The following is a 27,231-nucleotide window of genomic DNA, read 5'->3' on the forward strand; positions in this document are numbered from 1 at the left end:
TTCAATCCCCACCCACCGCTCCCCCGTCCCACCCCGCCGGAGCAACATGCCCACAACTCGTTCTACTGCTGATAGATAATGCCACTTCCGAGGCACCCAGCACGTGCAATGCACGGTGTTGACACACTGCGATCGTGGCTCCATCTAAGCCTTTAAGGACCTCGCAAGGGTGAGGGTGTCCTCTTAACCGCCTCTCAGAGAAGGTACCGCAGGCTTCCTAAGGCCAGCCAGCTGGTGCGGGATGGTGCTGGACTTCCAAACCCAAGCTTGTTTGGCTCCCGAGTCCCCATCCATCTGCCCGTCCTTCACCACACCTAGTCCTCCCCCTGGGCCTAGGAGGTGACCGAGAGACAGCCCCGAGTCTCCCCTGCAGCCTCCCACGCAGGGCCTCCTGGCAACTCAGGTTGGCCATCGAGGGCAGGGGAGCCACGTCCGGGTCTGGCACCAGGAGGAAGAGGGCACAGGGCTGGCCAGAGGGCAGGTCTGGGGAGAGGGCGTGCTCCGGACTTCTTGCCTTGGCTGCACACGCCTCCGGGGCACCAAGGACAGAGGCCCTGGGGAGGAAGGGTTAGCAAAGCCAGCTGTGGGGTGAACCCCATCAGCAGCATGGGTTTTGGAATCAGAAAGACTCACTGACTCACACATGGAGGAAAGCCCTGTCACCTCTGGGCTCTATTGCCTCGTCTGTAAAATGAGAATATGAGTGCCCATGTCATAATGTTTTATGAGCATTAAATAAGATAATGTATGTAAAGTGCTTGGCACACACAGTGTGCACTTAATGGCAGTTTTATTACCTGCCTCTCCTCTTCCACTGGCTGCTTTTCACCCATCCCTCTTGCCCAGGAGTTTCTAAGACATCGAATACATCAGCCCAGTGTCTGGGGGGTGGAGAAGGTAGGAATTTTCTCCCCACTTGACGAAGGGGGCGATAGAGGTGAAGTGTCTCGGTGAAGAGTATTCAGCACAATTCCCCTTTGTAACTTGCCACCTCCCCCCAACCAGCTCCCTAAGCAAATGTCACTCTGAAACAAGACTTTCTTTATTCACCAGATGGTTCGATAGTTTAGTTGAAGCTTGTGAGTACAAAACCAGATAGTAAATTTTAATTGTAACCCAACAGGTTAGAGTTTAGGAGACAAGGATAGGTTGAAAACGGGGCGTGTGGTTACTGTTTGCTCTCTGTCTTTAAAGGATTGGTGTGTCCCCAGTGCCTGGGCAGCCCCCTAACCACATGCCATCCCTTCACCCAGGGCTAAGTCCAGGACAGATAGAGCCGGAGGATAACTCCTCCTTCACACACATCTACCGCTCATGCCCAATCAGTGGGCACCGATTCCAGTGGCTGGAAAGGTCAGGAAACATCGCTTTAGATTATCCGTGGCTTCCCTGGGAATATTTCCATACTAGGAAAGCCAACAGGGAGAAACTATTTCGGTGGCAAGGCGGGGCTGGAAGCAAATCAGAATAATCCGGGCAAGATCCCAGGGTCTTGCCTAGGATGCTGGATCTCATATGGCCCCAGGCTAATGTGGGATGGTAAAAGTTGACTTCTGTCAATTAATTAGTGAGTTTAACAGAAACGAAGGGTCGTACATTCTGAGCATATACCCAAAAGACCAGGGGCGGGAGCTCTAGCAGGTACTTGTACACCCACGTTCTTAGCTGCATTATTCACAACAGAAAAAAAGGTGGAAGTGACCCTTGCGCCTACTGACAGATGGCCGGATAAACAAAATGTGGTCTATACACATAACGGACGATTGTTCAGCCTTAAAAAGAAAAGAAATTCTACCACATGCTACAATATGGACGAACCTTGAAAACATTCTGCTAAATGAAATAAACCGGTCCCCAAAGGACAAATCCTGTGTGTTTCCACTTACACGAGGGACGCTGAGCAGTCAAGTTCATAGAGACAGAAAATCGAACGGGGGTTTCTGAGGGAGGGCAAATGGGAAGTTAGTGTTTAGTGGGGAAGATGAAAACATCCTGGAGATGGATGGTGGGGATGGCTGGACCACAGTGGGAACGTACTTAATGGCCCCGAACATGTAAAAAATGGTTGAAATAGCAAACTTCAGGTTATGCTTATTTTACCACCACTCAAACAAAGAAGAGCCACGTGCCCTGTGTGAAGCCGAGTGTACGTGACAGTGAGCTGTCCTGTGTGGGCTCCCACTCAGGAAGTTGGTGCAGGTGGCTGTAACTCCTTCGTGAGCAGGAGGGTGGGAGCTGCGAGTCTGTCCTCATGCTAAAGGCAAAGAAGAGAGAAGACTCAGGTTGGAGGGGAAACTTTAATGTGCCAGATGAGGAATAAGGCCGTGGTAGGGTGTGATGTGATTTATACTGGGGCCGTTGGAACTGCCCGGGCCGGGGGGCGGGCTATCTACCCAGAGAGCATCTCAGATGGTTACAGCCTGGCAGGGCAGCTAGGGACTCCAACAGCTTTCAGCGAGAGGCTTGGTACAGTTAGGAAGGGCAATGAGAGGGAATCATTTGTAGTCTGGTCCTAGGTAAACAGGGCTGCTGTAGACAGTGAAGCAGGTTGTGCACTGAACAACCCCAAAGGTGCTGCATATGAATGATGCCATCTGGAGCACTACAGTGTTCAACCTGCACAACTGCCCATGCGTTCCTGTAGGAGAAGGAGTCCTATAACTCTCCTGCCACCACCTTGGGCAGTCCTTGGGAATATACTGCCCTAGTCTGTGTGTTAAACTCGTGCCAAGCCAGGCTTGAGAGTCTGAGAATCCTTGGAGATGCAAATGCATGTGGAAAGTGCGTACTCTTCCATGGACTAATACCCTAGTAGTTTGAAGCAGGTGAAAAATGAGGCTGGAAAGAGTATAAATGTAAGAGAAAAGTGAATGAGAATGAGAGAGGGGCATAGCATGAAGAGTGAGACCAAGGCAGAGAAGGACAGATATCGTATGATTTCACTCATATGCAGAATTTAAGAAACACAATAGATGAACATAAGGGAAGGGAAGCAAAAATAAGATAAACACAGAGAGGGAGACAAACAATAAGAAATACAGAGAACACACTGAGGGCGGCTGGTGGGGTGTTGGGTGGGGGGAGGGCTCAATGGCAATGGGCATTAAGGAGGGCGCTTGTTGGGATGAGCACTGAGTGTTATATATAAGTAATGAATCACTAAATTCTATTCCTGAAATCATCATTATACTACATGTTAACTAACTTGGATAAAAAAAAAAAAAAAGAATCAGATGCTCAACCAACTAAGCCACCCAGGCGCCCCCAAATGATATTTTTAAACAATTATTTGTTAACTTACCAGAGCCATATGTCAACTATAATACTTTATTTTGCTAGATCTAAGACCTACATCCTTTCAAAATGTCAACTCATAGGCATGGTGCTTTAATTTCATAAACAATTGTGGGTTTTATATGTCTTAGGCTATAGAGCGACTTCTTTCATTCACCAAATTGGTGCCACCTGGTGTTCTGGTATTAACGTCTATAAAATAAACACGGTTATTGCTCGAATGCAGCCTGTCTGGGGGGAGGGGGTTACAGAGATATGAACTGTAAACAAGTAAACACATTAATAAGCAAGATAATATTCATTCAGAAAAAAGAGTGAGACCAAGAAAAGGAAGAGCGTATCATAATATAGCCGATGTTTTCATTTGTTTATACGACACACCCGTATACCTTATACGTGTCCACACAAGAGCAGACGTGTACACGGAGCAGAGGTGCGTTATCAGTGAGGACACAGAGCCTACCACCTACGGCCTTTGGAAGTGCCTCTTGGTATCTATCCACTGAGGAGCCGAGGGGACCCTCCTCCAGACAGAAGTGACTGTGCCCTCGTTATAGAAGTGTGCACACGTGCACACACACACACACACTGGCACACAATTTATTCAACAATTATGGAGAAATAAATGCATATGGGCCCCAAAGTCCCTGGGGACTTGCTGTGTTTTCTGTCGAGATGCACAGCGTCTCCACCCCCTTGAACAACCGTGTAGACGTTCCCGCAGGGGTCGGTACCTGCAAACCCGTGCAACCCCCCGAGCGAGGCGTCTGTTGTTATGTTATGCACGACATAAGTCTTGGAATTAGCCTTAATCTCTACTGTTGCTTTGCCTGGAGAGTTTTGATCCGTCCTAATAAGTATCCAGAGCCCGAAGGCACGACAGTGACGTGCAAAGACTCATCATTGGGAGCACAGACCCTGAAGTCTAACTGCAGGACTCAAATCCTGGTGCCACCCCCTCCCAGCTGCGTGGCCCCGGAGTTCTCTGTGCCTTTAGTTTTGCTGCCTCTCAAAGAAGCGCGACTTCTTCAGACTGCTTGTGAGACAGTAAATCCGCACACACGTATAAAGTACTTACAACTGGACCGGGAGCTTAGTCGGCAGCCCGCTAACAGCGATTATGCCTTACGATTATTATTTTGCCCTGGTTTCCCCATTTATATTTTTCACTTTTCTCTGGTATTTATCTTGATAAGTCATCCGAAATCCCTTTCGGAACAAAGCACAGTATGAATATATGCATAAGCCAGATACTATGCTAGACAGGAAGTGATAAAATGTTCAAAAGATGAGGTCCTGCTGGTACAAAAGACAGTTATATTCTTATCGTTCACGCTTCCACCCCCCCTTCCCAGCACATCACTTATTTTTTCCACATGTATTTATTGAGCACCAACTATGTGGTGAAATCCCTTACATCATGGGAGTTTCCTAAACAGGAGTCCGTGAGCGCGTTACATTAGCTGCCAGATGTGTTGTTTTTGTGTGTATGTACAGTTTTTCTTCAACTTCCGTTCAATTCTCAAGGGCTCCATGACCCCTAGAACCCAAATCTACTCCCATCTCTGCTCAGATGGCTCCCTGGCTCGGCCCCATTTCCTCCCGAGGGACGGGCTGGCTGCCGTTGACAAGCGGGGGCGGGGGAAGCCTTGGGCAAGTCACATCCCCTCCCTGGCCTCAGCTTTCTCACCTCCCGATGAGGTGGCTGCATTTGCAGGTCACCGACACCTTTCTCTGCACTAGCACCTTGATGGGGAAGGCTTGGTTACGGGTCCTACTTCTCACCTCGAGGTCTCGGAGCACAGGATGGTCTTCAATCCCTGGGAACAGCACCCGCATGGTGTACGTTCTGTAATCCAGGAAGGGGATCCCAGCTCCGTCCAGGTCACTGGTCAGCTCATGGATGTCCGTCTGCAGCTCAGCAAAAGCTGGTACAAAGGGAAGCCCATGAGACTGCTGGCTGGGGTGGGCCTCGAGTCTGAGGCTCAGAACCCTCACCCAGGCCTTTAGGAGACACGGGCAATAGGCTGCAGGTGTGCAGGAATAACGTGGGATGTTTTAAGTAGCTGGGGAGAATGATATAGGAAGGAGAGATAGAATGTGTCACAAGGAGGCTTGTCTTGGGCCAAATCCCTTCCAAAGCATGGGTGGGGGTGGCTGTCCATAGATTTGTCCTGCTGCTGGGGCCTGAATGGTTTTGGTTTACAGAATATGCTGGGGGGTAGGGGGGACGTCAAAGGACGGGGGAGGGAGGGGAGAGGTTCCAGTGGTGGAGGGTCTATTCCTAATTCTGCGTTTTATAGTGGGCTAAGTGAAAAACAATTTCTTCTGCAGTCCTAGTTCTGGGCCACGCAGCTCACTGGAGCCTTCAAACCACAAACCATCCAATGGGGCCAAGACGAAGGCTCTGCCACATTACTGTATTCCTTCTGGATAGATATGCAGGGCGTATCTTTGTCTTTCCTTCCTCAAGGTGATGCCACTCCACGGTGAATTATGGTCTGCATGTGGGCACTGCTGTCTGTGGAGGCAGCTCAGGCCTCCAGATGGTCATGGAGCTGCAAGACGCCCTTCCTTCCTGCCCCCAAGGAAGTCTAGCACACGGCCCAGGTGGTCACACAGCGCCAAAGCTGCGGCCACACTCTGTCCTGAGCACAGCCCTCCTCCCAGGCCACCCTCTGCCCCGGAAGGCCGTCAGAAATGACGTGCCGGACCTTCCCCCGCTCCGTCTTCCTCCAGGGCACACGCACACGTACTCGCGTGCATGCATGCGTGAGACTCACGCACGTTCACACACAACCAGCGTGGATTAACACAGCCAGTGGGCACCGATGAAACGATACTTCTTACGATTTCCATAAACACAAGAATGGGAAAACAGTATTCTGTGGGCTCTACGGATCACACGACACAAACACAACACGGCTGCCCCAGGCACTGTGGACGGGGGCCCCACTGCACCCCACAGTGCCAACTTGGGCCCACGGACCTTGGGTCTCCAGGCCTCGAGGCTTCTCATTTGCTTCTCACTTGACGGAATCGTGAGGACCCCACCCGGGCCCCTGGAGAGGCTGCTCCAGACCTCCCCTGCACTGCTCTCCGTCCGCACCCCTGGTCACACTGACACGGGGCGGGGGCCCCTGCCAGTGAATTGCTGTGGCCGTGTAAGCACGCGTGTGTGTGTTTATGTCTCAAGAGGCCAGGCCAGCGCAGGGCCTGGGTTTGCGTGTGGGTGACGTCCCGGCTTACTCTCAAGTCTTTGGGGAGTCACCTTCCCCGAACCCAAGCTGCCCCTTACATGTTCGAGAGCCAGCTCTGGGCACCCCCGACGAATACTTCCGTGGCGAATCTCCACGTACTTTGCTCTACACCTCTCTCGTCTCACTCACGCAGGAGAGCTCTCTCCCGAGCCAGAAGCCAAGGCCCTCTCCTGGCGCCTCCGCTGACCCTCTTCGGCTGGACTCCCTGACTGCTAATTCCTCCTTCTCCAGAACTTTCCGAGAGGAACCTGGCTTCACATTCCCCTCTCTGCCCGCTCCCCGTTGGGGGTGCTCAGCTGGCGGAGAGGAGAAGGAGGGGGGTGGTTTTTTAATCTGTCTGCAGCTTTCCTTCAAGTCACTAAGCGCCTCCAACATTCAAAGCCTCGTGCCTGCCACACATAAAAGAGATTCTAATCACTACACCTAATTAGAGGGAAGAGTACGTTGTGGAGAAAAAAATTAAGCAGCGTAAATATAATAAAAGGCAGTAATTAACAGTCCCACAAGGCAGATGCCAGTGTTGACAGCTAAGGATGTACTGAGGGGACGGGATGGACCCACTTCCCCATCAGAGGGAGCTGCGGCTTCCCTAGTGGGGATGGGAGAGCCCCAGGTACAGGCCGGATTGGCTGGGAGAATAAGTCCACGGCAAAGAATCCACTCAGACCCTCCCAGGGTGACTCATGAAATGATATCATGATATCTGGCAGGCGACAAGAGTCTGACTCCTAAATTTCCTTCTTGGATTTAGTGCAGCTGATTTCACATCATGGCGGTGTTGGTAATTTTTAAACATACAGGCTGGGAAACCCTCTTCCTTCTACATCTCAAATCAGCCCTACAGCCGTACCTTCCTCCTCAAGGAAGGGAGCTGCGGGTTGCTGAATGTGTCATGTCAAGACACCCCAAGGTGTCCCCAAGAGGAGAGCATAAAACCCCGGCGGCCAGGATTCTGGGCTGGAAACTGCTCTCACGGAGCTTAGGATGATCCCAGCCTGACCTGGGGAAAGAGGGGAAGGGGGCACCTGGAGGGAGGGGAGGGCGGCCTCGCCAGGGAAGGGGTGGGTCTGCTGGGATAAGGGATCTGTCTGGATACAGGCTCGGAAAGCAGAGTTAGACACCCGGCCCCCAGTGCGGCCTGCAGGTGCCCAGCCCGCTGCCCTGTGTGAGGCGCACGCGCACAGACTCCGGCCGGGGGGTGGGGGGCGGGGCATGGTCCCCGGTCCTCCAGTACCTTCTTTGCACTCCAGGGCCACACGCGACTCCAGGTTGTCCATTTGCATCTGCAGCCGCTTCAGCGTGAGGTCACTTTCGCGGGACTTGCGTTTGTAGGCGATGAGGACGGCTACGATGAAGATGACCAGGAGGCCGCCTGCCACGGCGATGCTGACGATGGCGGGCAGGCTGAGCGGGCTGTCCGGGGCCACGTACACCATCCCCGGGGAGTACTCCATGCCACCGACTCGGGCCTGGGGGCACAGCACGCGAGAGGAAGCTGGGAGGGGGCTCAGAGCACCCCGGGGAAGCAGCCCCGGGGCAGGATGAAGGAAAGGGCTTGAGGGAGGAAAACTGTCGCAGGTCGGAACAGAGGAGAGGGTGTGTGGGGGCCTGGGGATGGGTCCGGATGGCTCAGAGCAGGCCACCCCCACAGACGGGAAGCTGCAAATTCCCTCAGCCGGGACTAATGTCCATCTTCATAAGGAAACAGCCCACGACTGGGACCTAAAGAAGTCTGACACGTCTTCAATGACCGCTCCCTGAGATTCATCCCATCATAAGGATTGGAAGACTGAGGCAGAGCATATTATGGCCCTCCTGGGGCCAACAACAGTGCTCTCCTGGAAGGGTCTCTAGCCTGTAACAGGCCATGCAGCACATCCCTAGAGCTGTTTTGCATGGCCTTTATTGTAGCACCAGCGTCAGGAAAGAATGACAATGCACAAGAAGGAGGTGGGAAGCATGACAGAGAGAAGGAACAAGGGGTGATGGGTGGCCACGAAGGAAGTTCCGAGAGGGCCAGAATCGCCTCCCGGAAAGCCCTGGCAGCCCAGCACGGAGCCGGTCCGCTCACACTCTCGCATCCCTAAGTGCCCGCCCCATCCAGATCGGGGCCCCGCCGGCCTCACCATCACTTTGTGCCTGCCGATGAGGTTGGGGGACTCGCAGAGCAGCTGCACATCCGACACCGTCACCGTGCACGGCTTCTCCCCAACCAGCACGGTGTAGTTCAGCTTCACATTACCCCCAGCCACCGGTGGGATCAGGTTCTTGCCCTGGAGGGACAGGAGAGCCTCGGTTCCCACCCCAGAGTCAGCATCATAGCTCCTGGCTGGCTGCCACGTCTCCCACCCAGGGGTCCCATCCTGCTGGCGAGCTGGTGGAGAGGCCACCTTCCACAACAAGTCCGAAAGCTTTGTGACACATACACTGCCATTCCCCTTTCCTCGGTGGGGAGTCAGTGATCGGGGCACTCTTTTGAGCTCATCCGAGTGCAGCCTCAGAATCCCTCTCAACACAGAGCTACAGTCAATCGGTACCAATTGATTGAAATTGTCACAGGAGTTAAAATTAAGTTGCTACCCATGCTCCAAAGAAACCCTATGCTGTGGTTTGCAAAGGGCTACACGGGAGGAAGCAGTGTGCGCCTTTGACCTCCCAGGTCCTGGACTCGGGGGACACAGGAAGCCTGGGAGGCAGATGGCCAGGATGGGTCCAGCTGCCCCGATCGGGTCTCTACGGCCTGTAAAGAGAGTTTGCCTCCCAATACAAACTCGGAGGCAGTGTTTTCCACGCTCTGGACTATGACACAACCTCTGCTAGGGACAGCGGTCATGAAATTGGGCCAGAGCCCATGACTTCTGGCCTTTCTCTGGGACTTGAAAAGCATCCCCATTCCATGCAGCAGCCTCCCGGCTTCCCACCTCCCGCCCACCACCTCACTCTACCTTCAGGATGATGGGAGTGCCAGGCTTGAGCTCCAGGACTCCTGAGGGCCCGAAGGCCTCAAACACGGGGTTGGGATAGTAGGTGAAGTTGGTCTTGTTGAGGATTAGCAGGGACTGGACGTTGTCCAGGATGAAGCCAAACTCCTCAGGCCTCTCGGTCAGGTCAGACTGGTGGTCGGGCCCCAGAGCGAGGGCCGGAGCCTGGCAGGTCATCTCAGTGGCGTTCAGGACCTCACAGAGCTGGAGGAGCCAGAAAGGGGGACTTATGCAGCGCCTGAACCCATAGAGCCCCAACGCACCCACCAGGGTCCCCCCAGTGCCATCAAACAGCATGGCGCTGACCTGGGCCGCCACCCCTCCGCAGCCACGACCACATAACCTGGGCACTCAAGCAGCAGACTCTGCAGTGGCATCTAGATCTGCTTTGTCCACAGCGGGTGTGGCAGTGACTAGGGGATCTCTAAGCTAAGGGGCAGCACCGGAGGTCTGAAAGGTGGAGGAATGAGGATATGAAACCCCAGAACCCCCAGAAGTGACTGCTCTTCCGTGCCTGTACCCCAACGTGTGAAAATGCCCTCATGTCTGCTCCCTCATCCCATCGTCCCAGTGCTCCAGGGTGTCTGGGTCCCGTCAGGACATGTTGAGTGGTGCTCATGCTCCCTGCCCGTGTTCCCTGCCCACCCTGGACTCACATTGATGTGCTCCTTCCCTCCATGCTTGGCACGGATCTGGGGATTCTGTATGAGGTCCAGGTGAGTCCCCCATACGGCGATGGGTGTGTTTCCACTGCCCGGGGAAGAAAGGAGGAGGCGTGTCAACACGGGGATAGGAATAGCAAAGGCACTTGAAGATGATGATGATGATCAATCAGGCTGAGCTCTGACATTAAAGACAATGATAGCCAGGAGGCGTGATAATGTTCACAGGGACAATGATGACAAACCGACTGAATAATGATAAGGATGAGCTCTCAGCGGCCAAGGGGACGACAGTGATAACCAGATGTCTGCGGCTGTCCAGCACTGGGCTCATCGAGAGCTTGGACACCCGTGGAGGCTCTGAAGCCTCCTGACTGGAGCCAGATGTTTCTCTGCAGCCCCTGGTGTCTCTGCCCCAGCCCTCACCGATCTCAGGGAGATTTTCACACTAGCCTTGGCCTAATGAGAGCCTTGCTCCAAGACGCCCCCCACCAGACCCTCCAGGGTCTGAGCACTGTCTCCTCCCCAGAAATTACTACAATTTCATCTGCAACAGTTACAAGCTTGGCGAATAAAGAATCTCTGTCACCCACATTCATTTCTACCTCCCTATGCATCTGCTCATCTCTGCACTCCCAGTTATTCCCTGGCTTCCTCTCGCCCTCCACCTGCCCCTCCCGCTCCCTCTCCCTCCCCCCCAACACGTGCACACACACACACACGAGCATGGGCCTACACACACGTGCACATGCATGCTGGGAGATTCCTGTAAAACCCAGACAGGCTCTTCTGCCCATGGCGGTGTTCCACAATGGTATTCTGCTATCTGGCCATCTCCCAATCTTCTCCATCACCAATTCAACACGCGTTTACCAACGGACCCGCCCCCCCATCACTGATCCTTAGCAGCCCAGACTCTTGGGAGCAGTCTGAAGCCTCACTCTGCAGAGCCCCACCCCATCGGAGAATTTGTTCACTGCAGCAAAAACTCTAGGGCCGGCTGGCAGGCCCCAAACCTCCAACCTCCCTCTTGTTATGAACGTGACTCAGGGTCCACTACTGAGTGCCAGGAAGGACAACACCTCTACTTCTGTGACAATGACATGAGGAAGAGCTGAATTAACCCAGACTGTGAATTCCTTAGGGAGCTGTAGAGTTTGTCTAGGCAAAGGGCTACATCAACTTCCTAGATTCCCGGGGCCTCAGGGGGCAAATCCCAGAATAGCTTTCTACAGACTATTTTCCCCCTCTTTGTGCCTCATATTCATCTACTTTAAAATCACAGCTAAAGCTTATAAACTTTGGGTCTTAGGAGGTAACTGCTGAGGACAACCAAATCTGATCTCAGCAAAGGCTGCCTTTCGTGGCTGTAAGGCGGGGGGTGGCAAACTTTTCTGGAAAGGGCCAGAGAGTAAATATTTTAGGCTTCCCAGGCCATATGGTCTGTTGCAATTACTCATCTCTGCTGTTGTGTTGAGAAAGCAGCTACAGACAAAACATATATGAATGAGCATGGCTGTGTTCCAATAAAACTTTATTTATAAAAGGAGGCAGATGGCCAGATCTGGCCCCCAGGTTGGAGTCTGCTCAACCCCAGTTTAAAAGATTGTTCTCTGTACTGGACTTGTCCTTGACCCCCGCTTCAGCCAGGGAGACCACATCTCTATGCGTTCCCCCTTTCCCTGATGCCAGATGTCCTCTAGAACTGAAGCCCACGGTGGGGAGGGTGGGTGAGGGGCAGTGGGAGAGAGCTGGGCCAGGCACTGCACTGTGCGTATGCGTTCTGCTTACCCCTCCCAGTGCCCCAGGAGGGAGCTGATGGAGGAGAAACCATGAGCCCAGAGAAGTCAAGTAACCTTTAAGGTGATTGGTTACTTTAGCTGGTTAGAAGTAGAGCTGGGCTGAGCCCACTCCTTCTGACCCCAAGGCCTGTTCCATTCCACCTCAGCCCCTGATCCAGCAGTTTCCCAAAGGTCAGCAGGGCCCTTGGTGTCAGGATGCCCTTAGCATCGCCTTCCCATTACAATGCATCCCCCAGGGACTGGAACAGCGCTCCCTCCCTGAAGGGAGATGCCACACTCCACAGCCCCACCAAGCGGGGACTGGGAGGGTCCCTAGGGATCCTGGAGTTTCTAAAGCCCCCTGTGAACCTCTCCAGAGGGGAGGCCGGAAAGTTACGCAGCTGGTACAAGTCAGCTTGCGAATGGCTGAGTGAGAGGTGGCCTTAGAGGGCGTTGCTGTAACAGCACATACCTGGCTCCCTCCTAGGACATGCGCTCTCTATACTTGTTTTGGGCCCCCGGGAAAAGAGCAGGGAACAAGATCTACTCCCTGCCCTTGAGGAGTTTGCAATAGAGGGAAGGTCGAAGCAAGCAGACAACTCGGGGTCATGACAGAGCAGGACAGAGGAACGGCAGGATGCTACAGAAGCCCAGAGGACAGACATCTGAACTGCACCCTGGTGGTCAGGGCACGTTTTTGTTCAAGAGCAGGCCAAGAAGAAGTTGGATCTGATCTCTTTCTCCTGCATCCCTCAGCAGGATTGGAATTATCGCCCATATTTGCCAGAAGGGAGGTTCAGGGGAAGAGGACTGGCACCCCCTCAGCAGTCACTATGACGGGACCATTTCCTCCGGGTGTACCCACCAATGCTCAGATTAGGGGTCACGGGCTCTTGCCGGTCAGAGCTTGGCCCCAGGGGCCAGGTCCCATTCAGAGGTGTTCTCCGTGGAAGGAGGGCGCCCTGGAAGGAAGGTCTGATTTGGGGGGTGCTCTGAGTCAACCCCGATTCATCAGTCCTCAAAGCCAAACTGGGTCCCAGAACTGTCCTTGGCTCTTGAGAGTTGAGGAAGGAAAACTGAGGTCAGGGCTGCCCCTACCTGACTATGCTCCACTCTGGCTCGATCCGCACGATGGTGGGGTCCTCCACATACTGGAAGAACAGGTCCTGGTGGATGCTGGCCTTGTCCACTTGCACCATCACCTTCATTTCTAGCACCTCATCTGAGGACGTGGTGTTGCAGACGATGTAGGACGGAGAGCGTCTGCAGGGAGGGCAGACATGGAGCTGGGCTCCGGGTGTTGATGGGGACAGGGGTCCGGGTCAGGGCCCTCCCACCCCTCCCTGTTCGTCAGGCTCCTCAGAGGCAATAAGTCAGCGCTGCCTCAGATATAAAGCTCCAGGCACTACTGCAGAGACTTGACCCAACGGTAGACAGGTTCCTCTGAGCCCTCTTTTCAACAAGGCCTTATCCTTGGGCCCTGTCCTGGGCCTGTCAAGCCCCATTTGTAGCAAGAATCCTGCTAAGTCAAAACTCCCGACCCCCCTCCAGTTGATACCTGAGTCCCCTGGGCTGCCTTCGGCAAGAATCCTGTTAAGTCCCTTTAGCAAGAATCTCCCTATTCCTATTCATCTTAGTAATTTGCCATCACTGACCCCCTCACTATGCTGCTTGGCTATAAATCCCCCCATGTCTTTGCCGTATTTGGAGTCAAACCTGATTTCTTTCCTTCCCCCTTGTGATACTCTTGGCGCCTATTGCAATAATCCTGAGTGAACTCTTCCTTACCATTTTAGCAAGTGTCAGAACAGTTTTTTCTTGATCACTGGCCTGACTTCAGATCTGTCACAGCCCTCAGCATAGTTCTGTCCCAGGAAAACCTCTCCTGCAGAATGTCACGTCCCCACCAAATCTGAGTCCTGCATCAGACGAACCTCCCACCTCCCTCCTATACCCCAGGCTCCTGGCTTACAGAAGGTGTGCCCTTTTGGGCCTGGATGGTGGAATCAGTGGGGAGAAAGTCGGCTGCCCTTGGAGGTTGAACCTCAGCCAGCTGGGGTAGGGGCCCCTAGCAGATTTCGGCAGGCCTGGCTGGCTCTGCAGCAGCTGGAGAGAGGCTAGCCTGCAGGCAGGGGCTCTAGATTCCCCAGGGAGTCCTGCGGAACCCGAGGGTTCTGTACAGCGGTTGGTATAGGGGCACAAAGGCTAAATGGTGGGCAGCAGCATGAATGGGGTGCCTGGCAGTTCTCCAGACTGAGGCAAAAACATCCACAGCCAGTTCTGCCCATCAAATCCTCCCTCAAAGAGAAAGGCCACTTTCTCAGGGAAGAGAAGGCACTTCTAGGAGGTTAGCCCTGGTCGTCTGCTGCCCTGAGGCTGCCCCACCGGCCCCACCCACTGGGCTGTGGGCCCCCGAGGCCTGCCTTGAGCTGAGTTACCTGTGGAAGAGGCAAGGCTGCTTCCCGAACATCACCACCACATTGCTGCCCGCGTTCAGGTTGGTGCCCGTGATGGTCACTTGGGTGCCCCCCGACATGGGCCCCCGTTTGGGCTTCAGGTCCGAGAGAGTCAGCGTCTGTGCAGGAAAGGATCTGGCCTGAGACACAACTGGGGCAGGGTCTGAAGAGAGGCAGCACCCCACTCCCCGGAGCTGCCTTCTGGAATCCTCAGTAACGGTGGCCTCCCAAAGAGCCCATGAAGATTTTATTGAGCTTGTGTGGGAAAGTGACGTTCTGGACCCTGAGAGCTTACACCTCTATATTCATAACAGTAGTAATAGCTGCTATATGCTGACGTTTTAACTGGCACGCTTTATACCTTCATCCATCTCTATATAATTTATTTGCTCAGTCAATTCTACAAGGTAGGTATTATTACCTATTTTACAGAAAAAATTCAGAGATGTTAAGTAAAGTTCCCGAGGTCACACAGCTAAAAAGTGGCACATCTGAGATCTGACTCCAGAGCTCTGGTTCTCCATCACCTCTCCAGTCTCGGGTGCTTTTGGGAAGGTGACCTGTTCCTTCCATGGGCCTGTTAAGAGAGCTGTCCAAACGCTCAGAGGCCTGAGCGATGGGTGGTGAGGGCCCCAGGGAAACCCAGGGGGAGGAGTGAAGAAGGGTCAGGGATGGAGTGAGGATGGGGAGGGGGCACCTGTGAGCTGAGGATTTGGAGTTGTGCTTTGCTCTTTCATTAGCATTTTAATGGAAAAAAACTTTCCTCAGTCCCAGGTGAGAAGCCCGTATCTGCATTTAAATGAAGATTTCGCTCTCCCCTGCCCCTTAAAGAATTCTGCACCAAAAGTTGAACCTACTGGGCTCCCAGCCCGCAGGCGACCTCCCCAGGAGAGGCCTCAATAACACCTCGGGAGGAGGGGAGAAGCCCCAGTGAGGCTGGCAGGTATGCGGGGTGGTGGGGGGCCCGCGGGGACACTTGCCCACCGCCCACTGTCTGCCCCACACGTGGGGCCCATCTGCCCACCGGGTCCCTGCAGATCCCGAGCACCTGGCACCCACAATGCTAAGGAACCCCTCATTCTGGAGCTGCTGCTGGCTCAAATGGAGACTGGGACACAGGTGGGGTGAGGCTGTGGAAAGAGTGGAGAACAGCTCTGCCCAGATCATGCTGTGGGACTCTGGACAAACCATGTAACCTCTCTGATCACAAAATCAGGGAGCTGGATCAAAACACAGTTATCTCAAAGGGGCCTGCCGGTTTTCCGGTTCTGTAACTTGCAGTCACCTCCCCCACATGGTGCCTTTGTCCCACTGTCTGGAAGGGAAAGAGGGCGCTGTCTGTGCGAGGCAAGGGGGGGCCTAGAGATAAAGTAAAAAAACAGGCAGGTTAAGACAGATGGGGGTGGCAGCAACGTGGGAAGAAGAGGCTCTCTGGCAGCCTGTGGGTGGGGTTCTAGAAGGGGTGGAAGGGAGTAATCCTTGTTGGCCCTGCAGTGGCGGGCTGGGGGCGGGGGTGAGGAGTGGATGATACTGAGACATGTTTTAAAGTTGTGAGAAACTATTAATTATTCAAGTCATGCTTCATAAATATTTCACGGTGGGTTTGCACGGGAAATCAAATTCTGTATTACTTGCCACCCCTTCACTTGGCTCCTGGCTGGAGGTAGGGAAGGGAAAGATTCCCTCTGTGGAGATCTCTAGGGACAGAACGGGTGACGAGACCAAGGATGCTGATCCCTTGGCCTTGGCGGTCGGGTTCTGGCTTTTGGGTGAATAAACCCACACATCAGAGTCTGGCCTGATTTGTGGAGGGAAACTGAATCAGACTCAAACCTTACTCCCAATCTCAGCACAGGGAAGGGGGCTCCCCAGCATGCCCCAGGTCCTGAGAGGCATCCCTGAAGAAGAGGCTCCCCTGCGTGCCCCATGTCTCCGGAGGACCCCTGGGAAGGGGTTCCTGAGCTGTCCCAGGACCCCAGAGGAGTCACGGGCTTCTCTGTGGGGCCCAAGTAGGGCTACCTGCAAGCTGCCTAGCTGTGTGGGGAGGCTATGAGGGCTCCGAGATGCTGGAGAGAAGGTCACTCTGTCTCTTTCCACCTCTCAGTTGAGACTCATGGGAACCTCTGCCCCTCATTCCCTCCCTGGACCCTGAGGAGCTCTGGGGTAGCCTCAATGACTGGGCCCTTAAATGCACAGGAGGGACGGGGGAGGACCCGAGCTCCCCAGCATCATTCCCCTCCCTGAACGTCTTCCCCAGTGGACACGTGGCATCAGCACAGTCCCTCACAAACCGCCAAGTCCCAGGGCCCCACTGGGCCGGTGCGTTTTTTGCCTTGTGGCAACAGCTCTTTTGTTTACTGACTTCTCTTTCTGTCCCAACCTCTTCCCTTGCCATCAACCCCCTTCCTTCTCCCTCCCTTCTTTTCCCATCTTTAGGTGCACTCCTATCTTATGCCAGGAACAGCCTCCCACTACTCCAGATCCATACGGAACATCCTATCCTGCCTTTCCATCCAGTTTCTTCCATGAAGCCTCACCTTGATGCCCTGCATCTAACCACATCCTGCTCTGGGGCAGAAACCGTCATGCAGGCAAGACTGACCTTACCTGAGAGCCGAAGGGGCTTTTGAATGTTGACAACATAGGCTCCTTGTAAGAATTAAGCCTGGAACCGGATATCAACGGGCACACAGCAGCTGTTCTACAAACATTGTTTCTCCTAGGCCAGTGGCCCTCAGGCTGGGCTGAGTTGGAATCTCCCGGAGAGTTTTGTGCCCCACCTGTAGTGTGTGATTTAGCTCAGGGGGGCTCTGGAGCATTTTGTTTGAAGCTCCTTGGGAGAGTCCAACATGCAGGAAGGTTTAGAACTGTCTAAGCACCATGGGGGCTAACAAAGAAATAAACAGCCGGGGCTTCATCTCCAAAGACTTACTGGTCTGACAGAGGGAGCAGGGGCTCCAAGAGGCAGCACGGAGTGTCATGCAGGCAGATGCCATGGAATCCCCAGTAAGCCAGGTTCCATGGGTGCTGTGGGCTGGGTATTCGGAGAAGGTGTGGACTGGCTCACAAGCAGGCTTGGAGGATTGAGGAGGACAGGGCTTGGGGCAACGTGGGGAAGGAGATGGAGAAAGGAAAGGGGTCAGGCCATGCAAAGCCTCGGGGAACAGAATTGGGTAGACAAGGCGGGCCAGACCGAGGAGACTGGACCACAGCTAGAGGCAGTGGGGCCCTGGGTCCTTCTTGAGGTGGACCCAACATTCTACAGGGTAGATGGATTAGGATTAGAATGGGTTCCAACCTTCAAAGTCAGGGATTGAAAGAGGCCATTGTAGCAGCCACGAAAATGGGAAAAGTAAGACTCTAGGACCCAGTGATGGAGTGGTTGAAATCAGAATTAAGGGAAGCCGAGCCATTGTCCACGATAACTGTGGCATGGTGATGAGTCCCTGACAGAAATGGGCAAGTGAGGGGGGAATGACACGCTGTGTGTGGGAGTTGACAGCCTGGGTGGGTCACAGAAGTGACGGCAGGACAGGGGGCCCCGGTGGCCTTTGAGTGAGTCACGAAGGGGAGAGCCGCAGCTGGAGACCTGGCAGAGATCTCTAACACCCAAAGCAAACTCCAGCTTCCTGAGGTAGTGGTCGTTCCTATCACCATCCAATCTGTCGCTGCCACATGACCCCAGGATAAAAACTGTTCGGGGCAGGGGCGCCTGGGTGGCTCAGTCAGTTAAGCATCTGACTTTGGCTCAGGTCATGATCTCACGATTTGTGAATTCGAGTCCTTCTTCCAGTGAGCCCCGCTTCTCTCTCTCTCCTCCCCCTTCCCTCCCCACCCAGGCCCCTCCTGGGATTCTCTCCCCCTCTCTGTCTCTCTCTTTCCTCTCTCTCTGCCCCTCGCTCACTTGCACCCTCTCTCTCTCTCCCTCTAAAAACTAAACAATACATAAAACAAACTGCAGGGCAGGTGACTGGCTGGCCAGCGCTTGTTTGGCCAGGTAATTTCCAAGCTGGATTTTGTGCCCAAGTTTGGCATCCATGCCACACCTCCAAACACTTGGGGAGCGCTGTCTCCGCCTCTGTCTCAGTCTGTCTGCGTCTCCCTCTCAGTATCTTGACTCTGCTGGATTAACAACTTCTGGGTATATACATACAGATAACGTACGGTATACATGCCCTCTCTCCATACACACACACACACACACACACACACACACACACACACACACACTTATTGCTGATTGCCTTCAGGTGTGTTGGGTTTCCCTTGGCAACTTCCTCAAATCCTTTCAGAAGAAGGTGGGGGTACAGATCCTAAAGAGCCAGGTAAACCTACCTATCCATTAAACCCATTACACATGCGTGTTCTTCTACGTGAGCTCCTGCGTGTGCAGTGAGAGCCAACTGTGTCTAGAAGGAGGGGAGGTTTTCAGGAGTAGAGGGGGAGCAGAGAGCGCGGGCGCCGGCTGGAGGGGCGTCTGATGCACCCGTCTCCATTCCCGTCTGCACGTATGCCATACCTCTCCTTCTAGACCTCAGGCCCCCGAGGGATGGGCTGTGCCTGGTCTGGGTCATCACTGTAACCCCCACAAGCCGGAGCCACCGAATTAAATTATGAAATTCAACCAATTAAGCAAATATTTATCAAACAATTTCATGAGAAGGATCCTGCCAGGTGGTGCTAAAGAGTTGTCAGCTGAATGGAGAAAGAAGGAGGAGGAGGAGGGAGGCAGATGAAAGAGGAGGGAGGAAGGGGCGGAGGGTGGAAAGTGGGCTCCCCTGGACTATTCTGGAGCATTTGATGCCCATCTATCACTTCAGGCTTCCAGCTTCCAAAAGCAGCTTAGAATCGTGAGGAAACTACCTCATCACAGCCGTCATTAACCCGAGAAATCAACTGGATGGCAAAACTTTGAAAATGAGGCAGCGTGAGAGGCAACAGAGACGCCCATGCCTCCCGCACACCCTGCCGGACATGACAAGGCTGAGAGGTCCCGAGAGCCCCAACCCCGCAGAGCCCCTCACCAGGGGCCGCCTCTGCAGGGCCAGGGAGGGTCCTGGCTGGAGGGGATGTGGAGGTCAGGGTGAGGTCTGGAGACAAGCCCTGGGAAGGGAAGGTGGGGTAGGGGTGCAGGTGAGGTGGGGATTGGGGTGGGGTTAAGGAGGTCATGGGACGGGGTGTTGGTGAAGTGGGGGTTGGGTAAAGAAGGTCATGAGATGGGGTGCTGGTGAGGTGGGGGTTGGGTTAAGAAGGTCATGAGATGGGGTGCTGGTGAGGTGGGGGTTGGGTTAAGGAGGTCATGGGACAGGGTGCTGGTGAGGTGGGGGTTGGGTAAAGAAGGTCATGAGATGGGGTGCTGGTGAGGTGGGGGTTGGGTTAAGAAGGTCATGAGATGGGGTGCTGGTGAGGTGGGGGTTGAGGTGGAGTTAAGGAGGTCATGGGACAGGGTGCTGGTGAGGTGGGGGTTGGGTTAAGGAGGTCATGGGACAGGGTGCTGGTGAGGTGGGGGTTGGGTAAAGAAGGTCATGAGATGGGGTGCTGGTGAGGTGGGGGTTGGGTTAAGAAGGTCATGAGATGGGGTGCTGGTGAGGTGGGGGTTGGGTTAAGGAGGTCATGGGAAGGGGTGCTGGTGAGGTGGGGGTTGGGGTGGGATTAAGGAGGTCATGGGAAGGGGTACTGGTGAGGTGGGGGTTGGGGTGGGATTAAGGAGGTCATGGGAAGGGGTGCTGGTGAGGTGGGGGTTGGGGTGGGGTTAAGGAGGTCCCCCTGGTGAGGGGGAAGGCAGAATGAATGTGGGTTCTGGGATAGAAATGACAGGGTGCCCGCGTACAAGGAGAGGGCAGGCCATAGTAGAAACACCGGCTGCCACAGAACCTGTACAAGAAATGAGAGAGGTGACACAGCCATTTTGTGTAATTGTCACAACAATACCATGGGGTAGATGTAAGTATTATCACCCCCATTTTAGAAATGAAGACACTGAGGCACAGGAAGGTTAAGGAACTCACCCAAGTTTGCCCAGTGAGTAGGCAGCAGAGCCAGGGCTCCAACCCCAGCCTGGTCACGCTGCCACTGGGCCAGCTGGGGGCCCTGGGCCTGGGAGCCACAGCAGCTTCCCTGGGGCCGGGCCAGCCACCGCAGGTTTGGATTGGGACCCAGCCTTTCAGATTTAGAGGGCTGTGCTCTCACACTGAAGGACAGACTCCCACAAGCGGCCTGGAGTCTGCCCACAGAGGTCTAGCCGGGCAACAACCATGGTCACGAGGTCTGTAGCCCGCGCCGGTCAGGTCGCCGACGACTGGGACTCACCATGAAGTAATAGAGTTGTGAGGACCGGGCCATGAACTCGGGCCGACACACGGCCACACAGATCTCCACGAAGCCTGCGTGCTGGCTCGGCTTGGCCTCCCCCATCTCACACACGATCCTGCAGAGAGGAGAGGACAGACCCTGTGGTCACAGGACTCCCAGATGTGACCCCTGGGCCCCATACCTACCCAGGCCTTTTCTCTGCAGTAGGGTCTCAGGGGTGGGCAGGGGAGGAGGAGGGGAAAGACACCCGATTCTTCCCTGCAAGGCTCCCCTTTGGTTCTCAGGAAATGAGGAAATACAACCTACAGGGGTCTCCTTGGAGACCCTTGGAAAGTGAGGAGCCTAGGGGAGGGTCCCTGTGTCCTGACCCTAGACACCCACTCCCTCATTCAGGAATTGTCCACTGAATTGTGAATCAGAGGGTGGGAAATGTTTCAGCCAAATAGCACAGGGAACACCGCTGGCGTGGCCCAGAGAGGTAGTGACCTTCCCAAGGGCCCACAGCATGTCAGACAGGGACCCTGGAGCAGACTTAATTAAGGTTTTCAGACCCTCACTCAGGGGCACTTCATTCCCACTGCATGGACTGCCTCAGTGGAGTATTTTCTGCCCCCCCCCCACCCCTGGTGCCAGCTGGCCACTTGGCTGGATGGAGAGACTCGTGCTTGGGGGGAGGGGGAAGGATGGAGGAGAGTCACACATTTGTCCCTTTTAAAAATGCTCATTGTTTTAATTACAAAATTTGTTCATACCCCTCAAAAACAGAAGTGCGACAGTAAAATTAAGTGTCCCTTTTTCACTCCTAATCTCTCACAAAAGCTTGGTGTATATGTATATATCCTCATAGACCTTTCTCTAGACCTATGCAAACACATATAGTGTGTGTGTGTGTGTGTGCGTGTGTATACACACACACACACACACACACACACACACACAAGATCAATATATAATTAAGATCTCTATTTTACAAATGAAGAAACTGAGACACAGAAAAAGTTAGGCAACTTGCCCGAATATATATATTTGCAAATATACACACACACGTTCTACTCAGAGACACAGCGTGGATTTGCCTCGTGTCAGGCACAGCCCTCCTGTATTCTTCCTGACAGCTTCATTGCAGTTCATACTATGGCTGCACCATTATTTATTTAACTATCCTCCTCCTGATGTACATTTAACTTATCCTGATTTTTCTCCTACTCCACATAACCCTGCAAAATGAACCAACTTTTTACACATACGTCCCGAAGCATTGCGTATTTATTAGAATAAATCTCTGAGGAGGGAGCTTGCGGGGTCGTTGTTTAGGCATTTAATGTTTGATAGGTAGAAGAAAATAATGGTCCAAAAGGGTTGTTACCAATTTGCACTTCCGTCAAAAGCAACAGAGGGAGATTCTTTCACTCTTTTTCCAAAGCTAGATATTATCAATCCTTTGACAGTTTTTCCAATGTAATAGGGAAAAAAGATCTCCTTTTTGTTTTCATTGTTATTTCCCTGATTACCAGTCACGTAGATAGTTTCAAGCATGTGTGTGTGGCTGTAAAAAATCTTAGATAGCCTTTCCTTTGATTTGTCTGAAGCTGTCTCCTTATATTGCTAATGGATCGTCTTTTTGTGGGAGCTTCTGAATGAGCAGTATTAACTTTTGTCTGTAGTTAAGTATTGCAATTATTCTCTCTTAGCCTGTCATCTGTCTTTCAACTTTGTAATGTCTTTTGCTCCACTAACATTTAAAAGTATCTGTGGTAAAACTGCTCCTTCTTTTACTTTGTGGCTTCCAGGTTCTGTGTCTGTCTTAGAAAGAACTTCTGGGTGAGAGTCCAGTAAAAAGATATGCCTTTCTGTCCAGATAGCATATCTGGCACACGTCCAGTGTAAAGAAAAAATAGAAAGTATATGAAAACACTTGCCGTACATATACCTCCTCCCACCCCATTTCAACCATCCAGAAGTATCTGTTGTCAGCATTTTGATGTACGTGTTTTCAGACTTCTTTATCTTTTATAGAATTAATTAGAAACTCTAGTCTGCTTGGTAAATGATGTTCTCACTAATACACCTTTAGTATACACCTGGTCACGATTCTTCTGTAATATCAGATTTCATGGCTATATAGTTACCTGCCTGTGGATGTACAATAATTGATGGGATTGATTAATTCCCTATTTTAAAATACACAAATTGCTTCTAAATTTCCACTGTTAAAAATAAGGCCGGGGCGCCTGGGTGGCGCAGTAGGTTAGGCGTCCGACTTCGGCTCAGGTCACGATCTCGCGGTCCGTGAGTTCGAGCCCCGCGTCGGGCTCTGGGCTGATGGCTCAGAGCCTGGAACCTGCTTCCGATTCTGTGTCTCCTTCTCTCTCTGCCCCTCCCCCCTTCATGCTCTGTCTCTCTCTGTCTCAAAAGTAAATAAAAAAACGTTAAAAAAAATTAAAAAAAAAATAAGGCCCAAATAAGTATTCTTGCAAATAAATATTTGTGCATTCTGGTTATTTAAGTAAAGTTCTAGAAATATTATGACCAGACTGAAGACTTTCAATCCACACTTCTAAATTTCTTTCCACAAAATTTGTCCCAATTTACATTCTCAATATGAATGTATGAATATGTTGTTTCTCCTGCTTCTCATCTGCACTGGACATTGATTTTTAAAAATTGTTCCCCATTATTTTAATTTTCATTTCATTGATTACTAATGATTTTAACTTTTTTACATGGCTTTTGGTTCTTTGTCTACTTTGTGAATTGCACAGTCATGCTCTTTGCTCATTTTCTGATATTTACTTTTTTTTTTTAATGGAACCTCTTTGTATGTTAAGAAAAAGCATGTATTAACTCTAATTGGTTATAACAATAGTCCCAGTTTATCATTCATATTTTTCTTTGATTTTTGATGAACAAATTTTAAGTTTTATATACTCCAATCCCCTGATCTTTTTCTTTATAATTTTTTTCTTTTGCTGTTATGCTTAGCACAGTTATACTTCCCTTATTTGAAATCAAATAAATTCTCACCTGCATTTTCTTCTAGTCATTCCACAGATTTATTTTTGTCACTTAATTCATTAATCCATCTGGAATTTATTTTGGCGTATAATGTGATATAAGAGTCTGGTGTATATTTTTTTCAGGGAGTTAATGAGGACCACTTATTAAATGATCTTTGCTTCCCTTGCTGATTTGAAATGTCACCTTTATCACATCGCTGACTTTTTATGTATCAGGATTCTTTTCCTGGGTGTTGTATCTTATTCCACTGATCTAACTAGCACCACAATATTTCAATCATGTGACTTTATAGTAATATATTTTCTATCTGGCTTTGCAGGTCCAGAGTAGGGTATTTTAAAGTTCCCCAAATCACAATATATCAGTAGCAGCTTGCTTTTGGTTTTGTTCTAGGAAGGACTCAGAAAGTTGAAGGAGCCACAGAAAGATCTTTGGGCAAATAAGCAGTGACGGACCATGAGGTGAGTTCTATCAAGAATAGATCCTTCTATCATAGCATCTACTAAGACCACTTTAGGAAGATCTGGAGGGAAATCAGGAGGAAGTGAGGATGGTGGTACTGCTGGTTCCAGAATCACGAAACCTGCGCAAGACCAGCAAGCTGACAGGTAAACCGCACTGACATACCCATGGGAGACCTGCAAAGAGTCAGTAACTCACGCACACAGGACAGGTGGTAAGGTGTCACTCTGGGAGGGGCAGCAAGATGGTATAGAAGATAGATTCTATCGTGCTGGTAAACATTTCATGGGAGAGTCTGCTGGGCTGGAGAATTGTGCTTACTTATTTCCAAGGCAATGATACATGACTCACAAACGTCCTCTAACAGGTGGATTGGGAGGTAAAGGTCAATCATGGAATGACCCACTCCAGGCACCAGCAAACTGCATGGAGAAAAAAACAATCCAAAATTCCCACAGGCCAGAGAGTGGGTGTGGGGTTTCATTTTCAGTCTCCACAGAAAGGACCAGAGGTTTAGCTTCTTTCATAATTGGAGGACATGAGTGGGGAGTTAGGGACTGCAGGGGGTCGGGAACTGAACTCACACTTCTCTTGCAGAGTTTCATTTTGCTTTGTCTCACCACTACCCACAGTCACACCCCAAGGAGGTAGTGATCACTTTTCTCTTCCCTCCCAGTACACTAGAATATTAGGGGCATTCTACTCCCCCTACCCCAAGGGTCTCTAGCACCTTTTGCCATTGGCTGTCAATTGTTGGCCAGGGAAGGGGGGTCGACAACAAGAGAGAGCCGTCTCGTGTGGCTTCCACTTACTGTTCTGCAGGGATGTAGCCATCCACTAAAGGGCTGCACTCCACACCGGCCACCTTCACATGGGAGGCGATGTCCCGGAATTCCAGACCCAGGTTCTCCCCTCGGATGGTGACCTTGGTGCCCCCTTCCCGAGGACCCGTGACTGGGATTATCTGGAGGAAGGAAGCGCGGTAATTTGACAGGCACCGAGAGAGAGCCATTACTCATTTGCTGGTGGGGCAAGGAGAGGCTTCTGGCTCTTCCCCCTCTCTGCCCCATTCCCTGAGTTGGGCCCCTGTCCACAAGGGAACCCAGGTCTGGGACGCTTAATGGCAGGAACTTCGGGTAGAGAAGTCCGTGTTTGGGTGTGGTATTAGGAGCAGTGTTCAAATCCCCTCATTCACCTTCCTAGTTTGTGGAAGAGATGAGGGGATGGAACATGATATACACCGTTCTCGGGTGATTCATAGAAAATCACGGAATAAAGCCTCCCGGCATTTGCTTGTGTTGTTTCATTCGGAAGGAAAATGAACAACCCTCTTGATGCCCACCGCCCTCTGCGCTATGGCAAACCACCAAGTTTTCAAGATCCTTCTCAAATGTCACTTCCCCATAACCAGTTGTCCCCTCTCTCTCCACTGACATGTAATGCTCCTGTCATGGTAACAATCACTGGTGTCTGATTCCTGATCCTTCAGATCCTGTGTCTCTGAGCTCAGGGATGGTGTCTTACTTCCCATGGACTTCTCAGTGATGGCACTATATTTATCTCTCAAGTTGCCATTGGGCTGAAAACCACAACTACCCAAGCATCTTCCTGGATTTAGAAGAGCATTTGTCACAAGCCCTTTGCCTTCATTGTCTGGCTTGGTTTCTACCAGAGATGGGATTAATTTAGACTTTACCCTCATATACTGGCCAAAATGACTGGCTTTTCCTTCCAAGATGTCACCATTGGTGTTAAAAACCCATGACTGAGACGCTGGGAACCAACAACCAAGGGCCTGCTTTGAGGTAGGTGCCCCATACAGTTCATGCGATCTAATTATGACATCCCGCAGCAGTGACCCTAGTGGCAGAAGACATTCTGTGCCAGCCTCTCCTGGCATTTGGAAGACCAGAGAAGGGCACATTTCCCATTCCTGGTGTCTCTGAACACCAGCAACTGGATATTGGCCAACACCAATGGGATCGCAACTGAAGGAGCCCAGACGGCCCACCTCTTAATGTTTCCTACTCTTTCCACCGCCAAGGGCCACAACTGGGGGCTCCACCCTGGAGGAGGGTGAGAGAAACCAGGCTGGAGGGGCGGCTTTGCCGGGAAAGTCTGTTCACCTACGAGTTAAGATATTTCCTGCTTCTTACCCATGCGTGCACATGTGCACGAGTGAGCGTGCACATGAGTGTGAGGGTTTTCAAATGCATGTTCCCACTGTAGTGGAAAGACAGATCCCTCGGAGGCAGGGGCCCTTTCTGTGAGAGGGAGGCGGGCAGATATAGGGAGGGCCGGAAGGCGGAGGGTATGTTCTCAAATGCCTGTCCAGCCAGTCCCCAAAGCCCCACTGGCACCTGGCAGGAGTGGCTTCATGATATCCCAGCCCTGGCGTGTTGTCCTGAAAAAGGAGCTTTATCTCTGGCCCAGTCCTTGGTTCCCCGGGCTCCCCGGAGGGCTGACGCCAGTATGGAGCCAGTAAATAGCCTCCGTCACAGGGAGATTTGTTTAATTTGCCATCTCCTCCCTGTGATTTTCTTGGTCTCAGGCCAAGAAGGAAGCAAGTCGTACTGTTTGCTGCAGACACACGGTTAGCAGTCACGCGTGGCGGCCCCCGGGGGTGGTTCTGCATTAAAGGCTCTGCGGGTGGGGGAAGTTGTAAAGGAGGGGGACTGGAGCACGTAGGGCTCAGGTGCCCTCCTTCCCCAGGTTAAATGCATGTCTTTTGCCCCAACTCGAGAGCTGCTGTTGAGATTCCTACCCATGTAGGAGACTGAAGTAGAGTCTGAGGGAGACTCCCCGTGTCTGGAAAACCAGGAACGCAGAGGACAAAGGGACTGAAGTGGAGTGGGGGGGGGGTTGGGCACATACAGAGGGCCACCACCGTGGGGCCACTATGCTGGAGGAGGTTGTGCACCCGCAAAGGTCAAGCTCCCTCCCTGCCTTTCTCCATCCCTTGTAGGCGTGCACAGCTTGTGAGTGGAGGGGTGAGGGAGTATCTC

The 27,231-nt window shown here is 52.3% G+C and overlaps 1 protein-coding gene across 1 annotated transcript in view; it reads right to left on the bottom strand.

Annotated features, from left to right (window-relative positions):
• The window catches only part of PLXNA4 (plexin A4), a 362,709-nt gene that overhangs the window by 39,605 nt on the left and 295,873 nt on the right, over positions 1-27,231 (bottom strand). The window contains exons 12-20 of the mRNA XM_019452774.2: positions 25,039-25,190; positions 20,744-20,861; positions 14,417-14,553; positions 13,077-13,241; positions 10,192-10,285; positions 9,500-9,739; positions 8,681-8,827; positions 7,789-8,023; positions 5,080-5,222 (exon numbers count right to left, since the gene is read on the bottom strand). Coding sequence (XP_019308319.1) covers positions 5,080-5,222; positions 7,789-8,023; positions 8,681-8,827; positions 9,500-9,739; positions 10,192-10,285; positions 13,077-13,241; positions 14,417-14,553; positions 20,744-20,861; positions 25,039-25,190 — 1,431 coding nt within the window. The remainder of the gene's footprint in view (positions 1-5,079; positions 5,223-7,788; positions 8,024-8,680; positions 8,828-9,499; positions 9,740-10,191; positions 10,286-13,076; positions 13,242-14,416; positions 14,554-20,743; positions 20,862-25,038; positions 25,191-27,231) is intronic.

This window comes from Panthera pardus, unplaced genomic scaffold, assembly GCF_024362965.1.
Source record: "Panthera pardus isolate Hobbes unplaced genomic scaffold, ASM2436296v1 HiC_scaffold_8, whole genome shotgun sequence".
Lineage (NCBI taxonomy): Eukaryota > Metazoa > Chordata > Mammalia > Carnivora > Felidae > Panthera > Panthera pardus.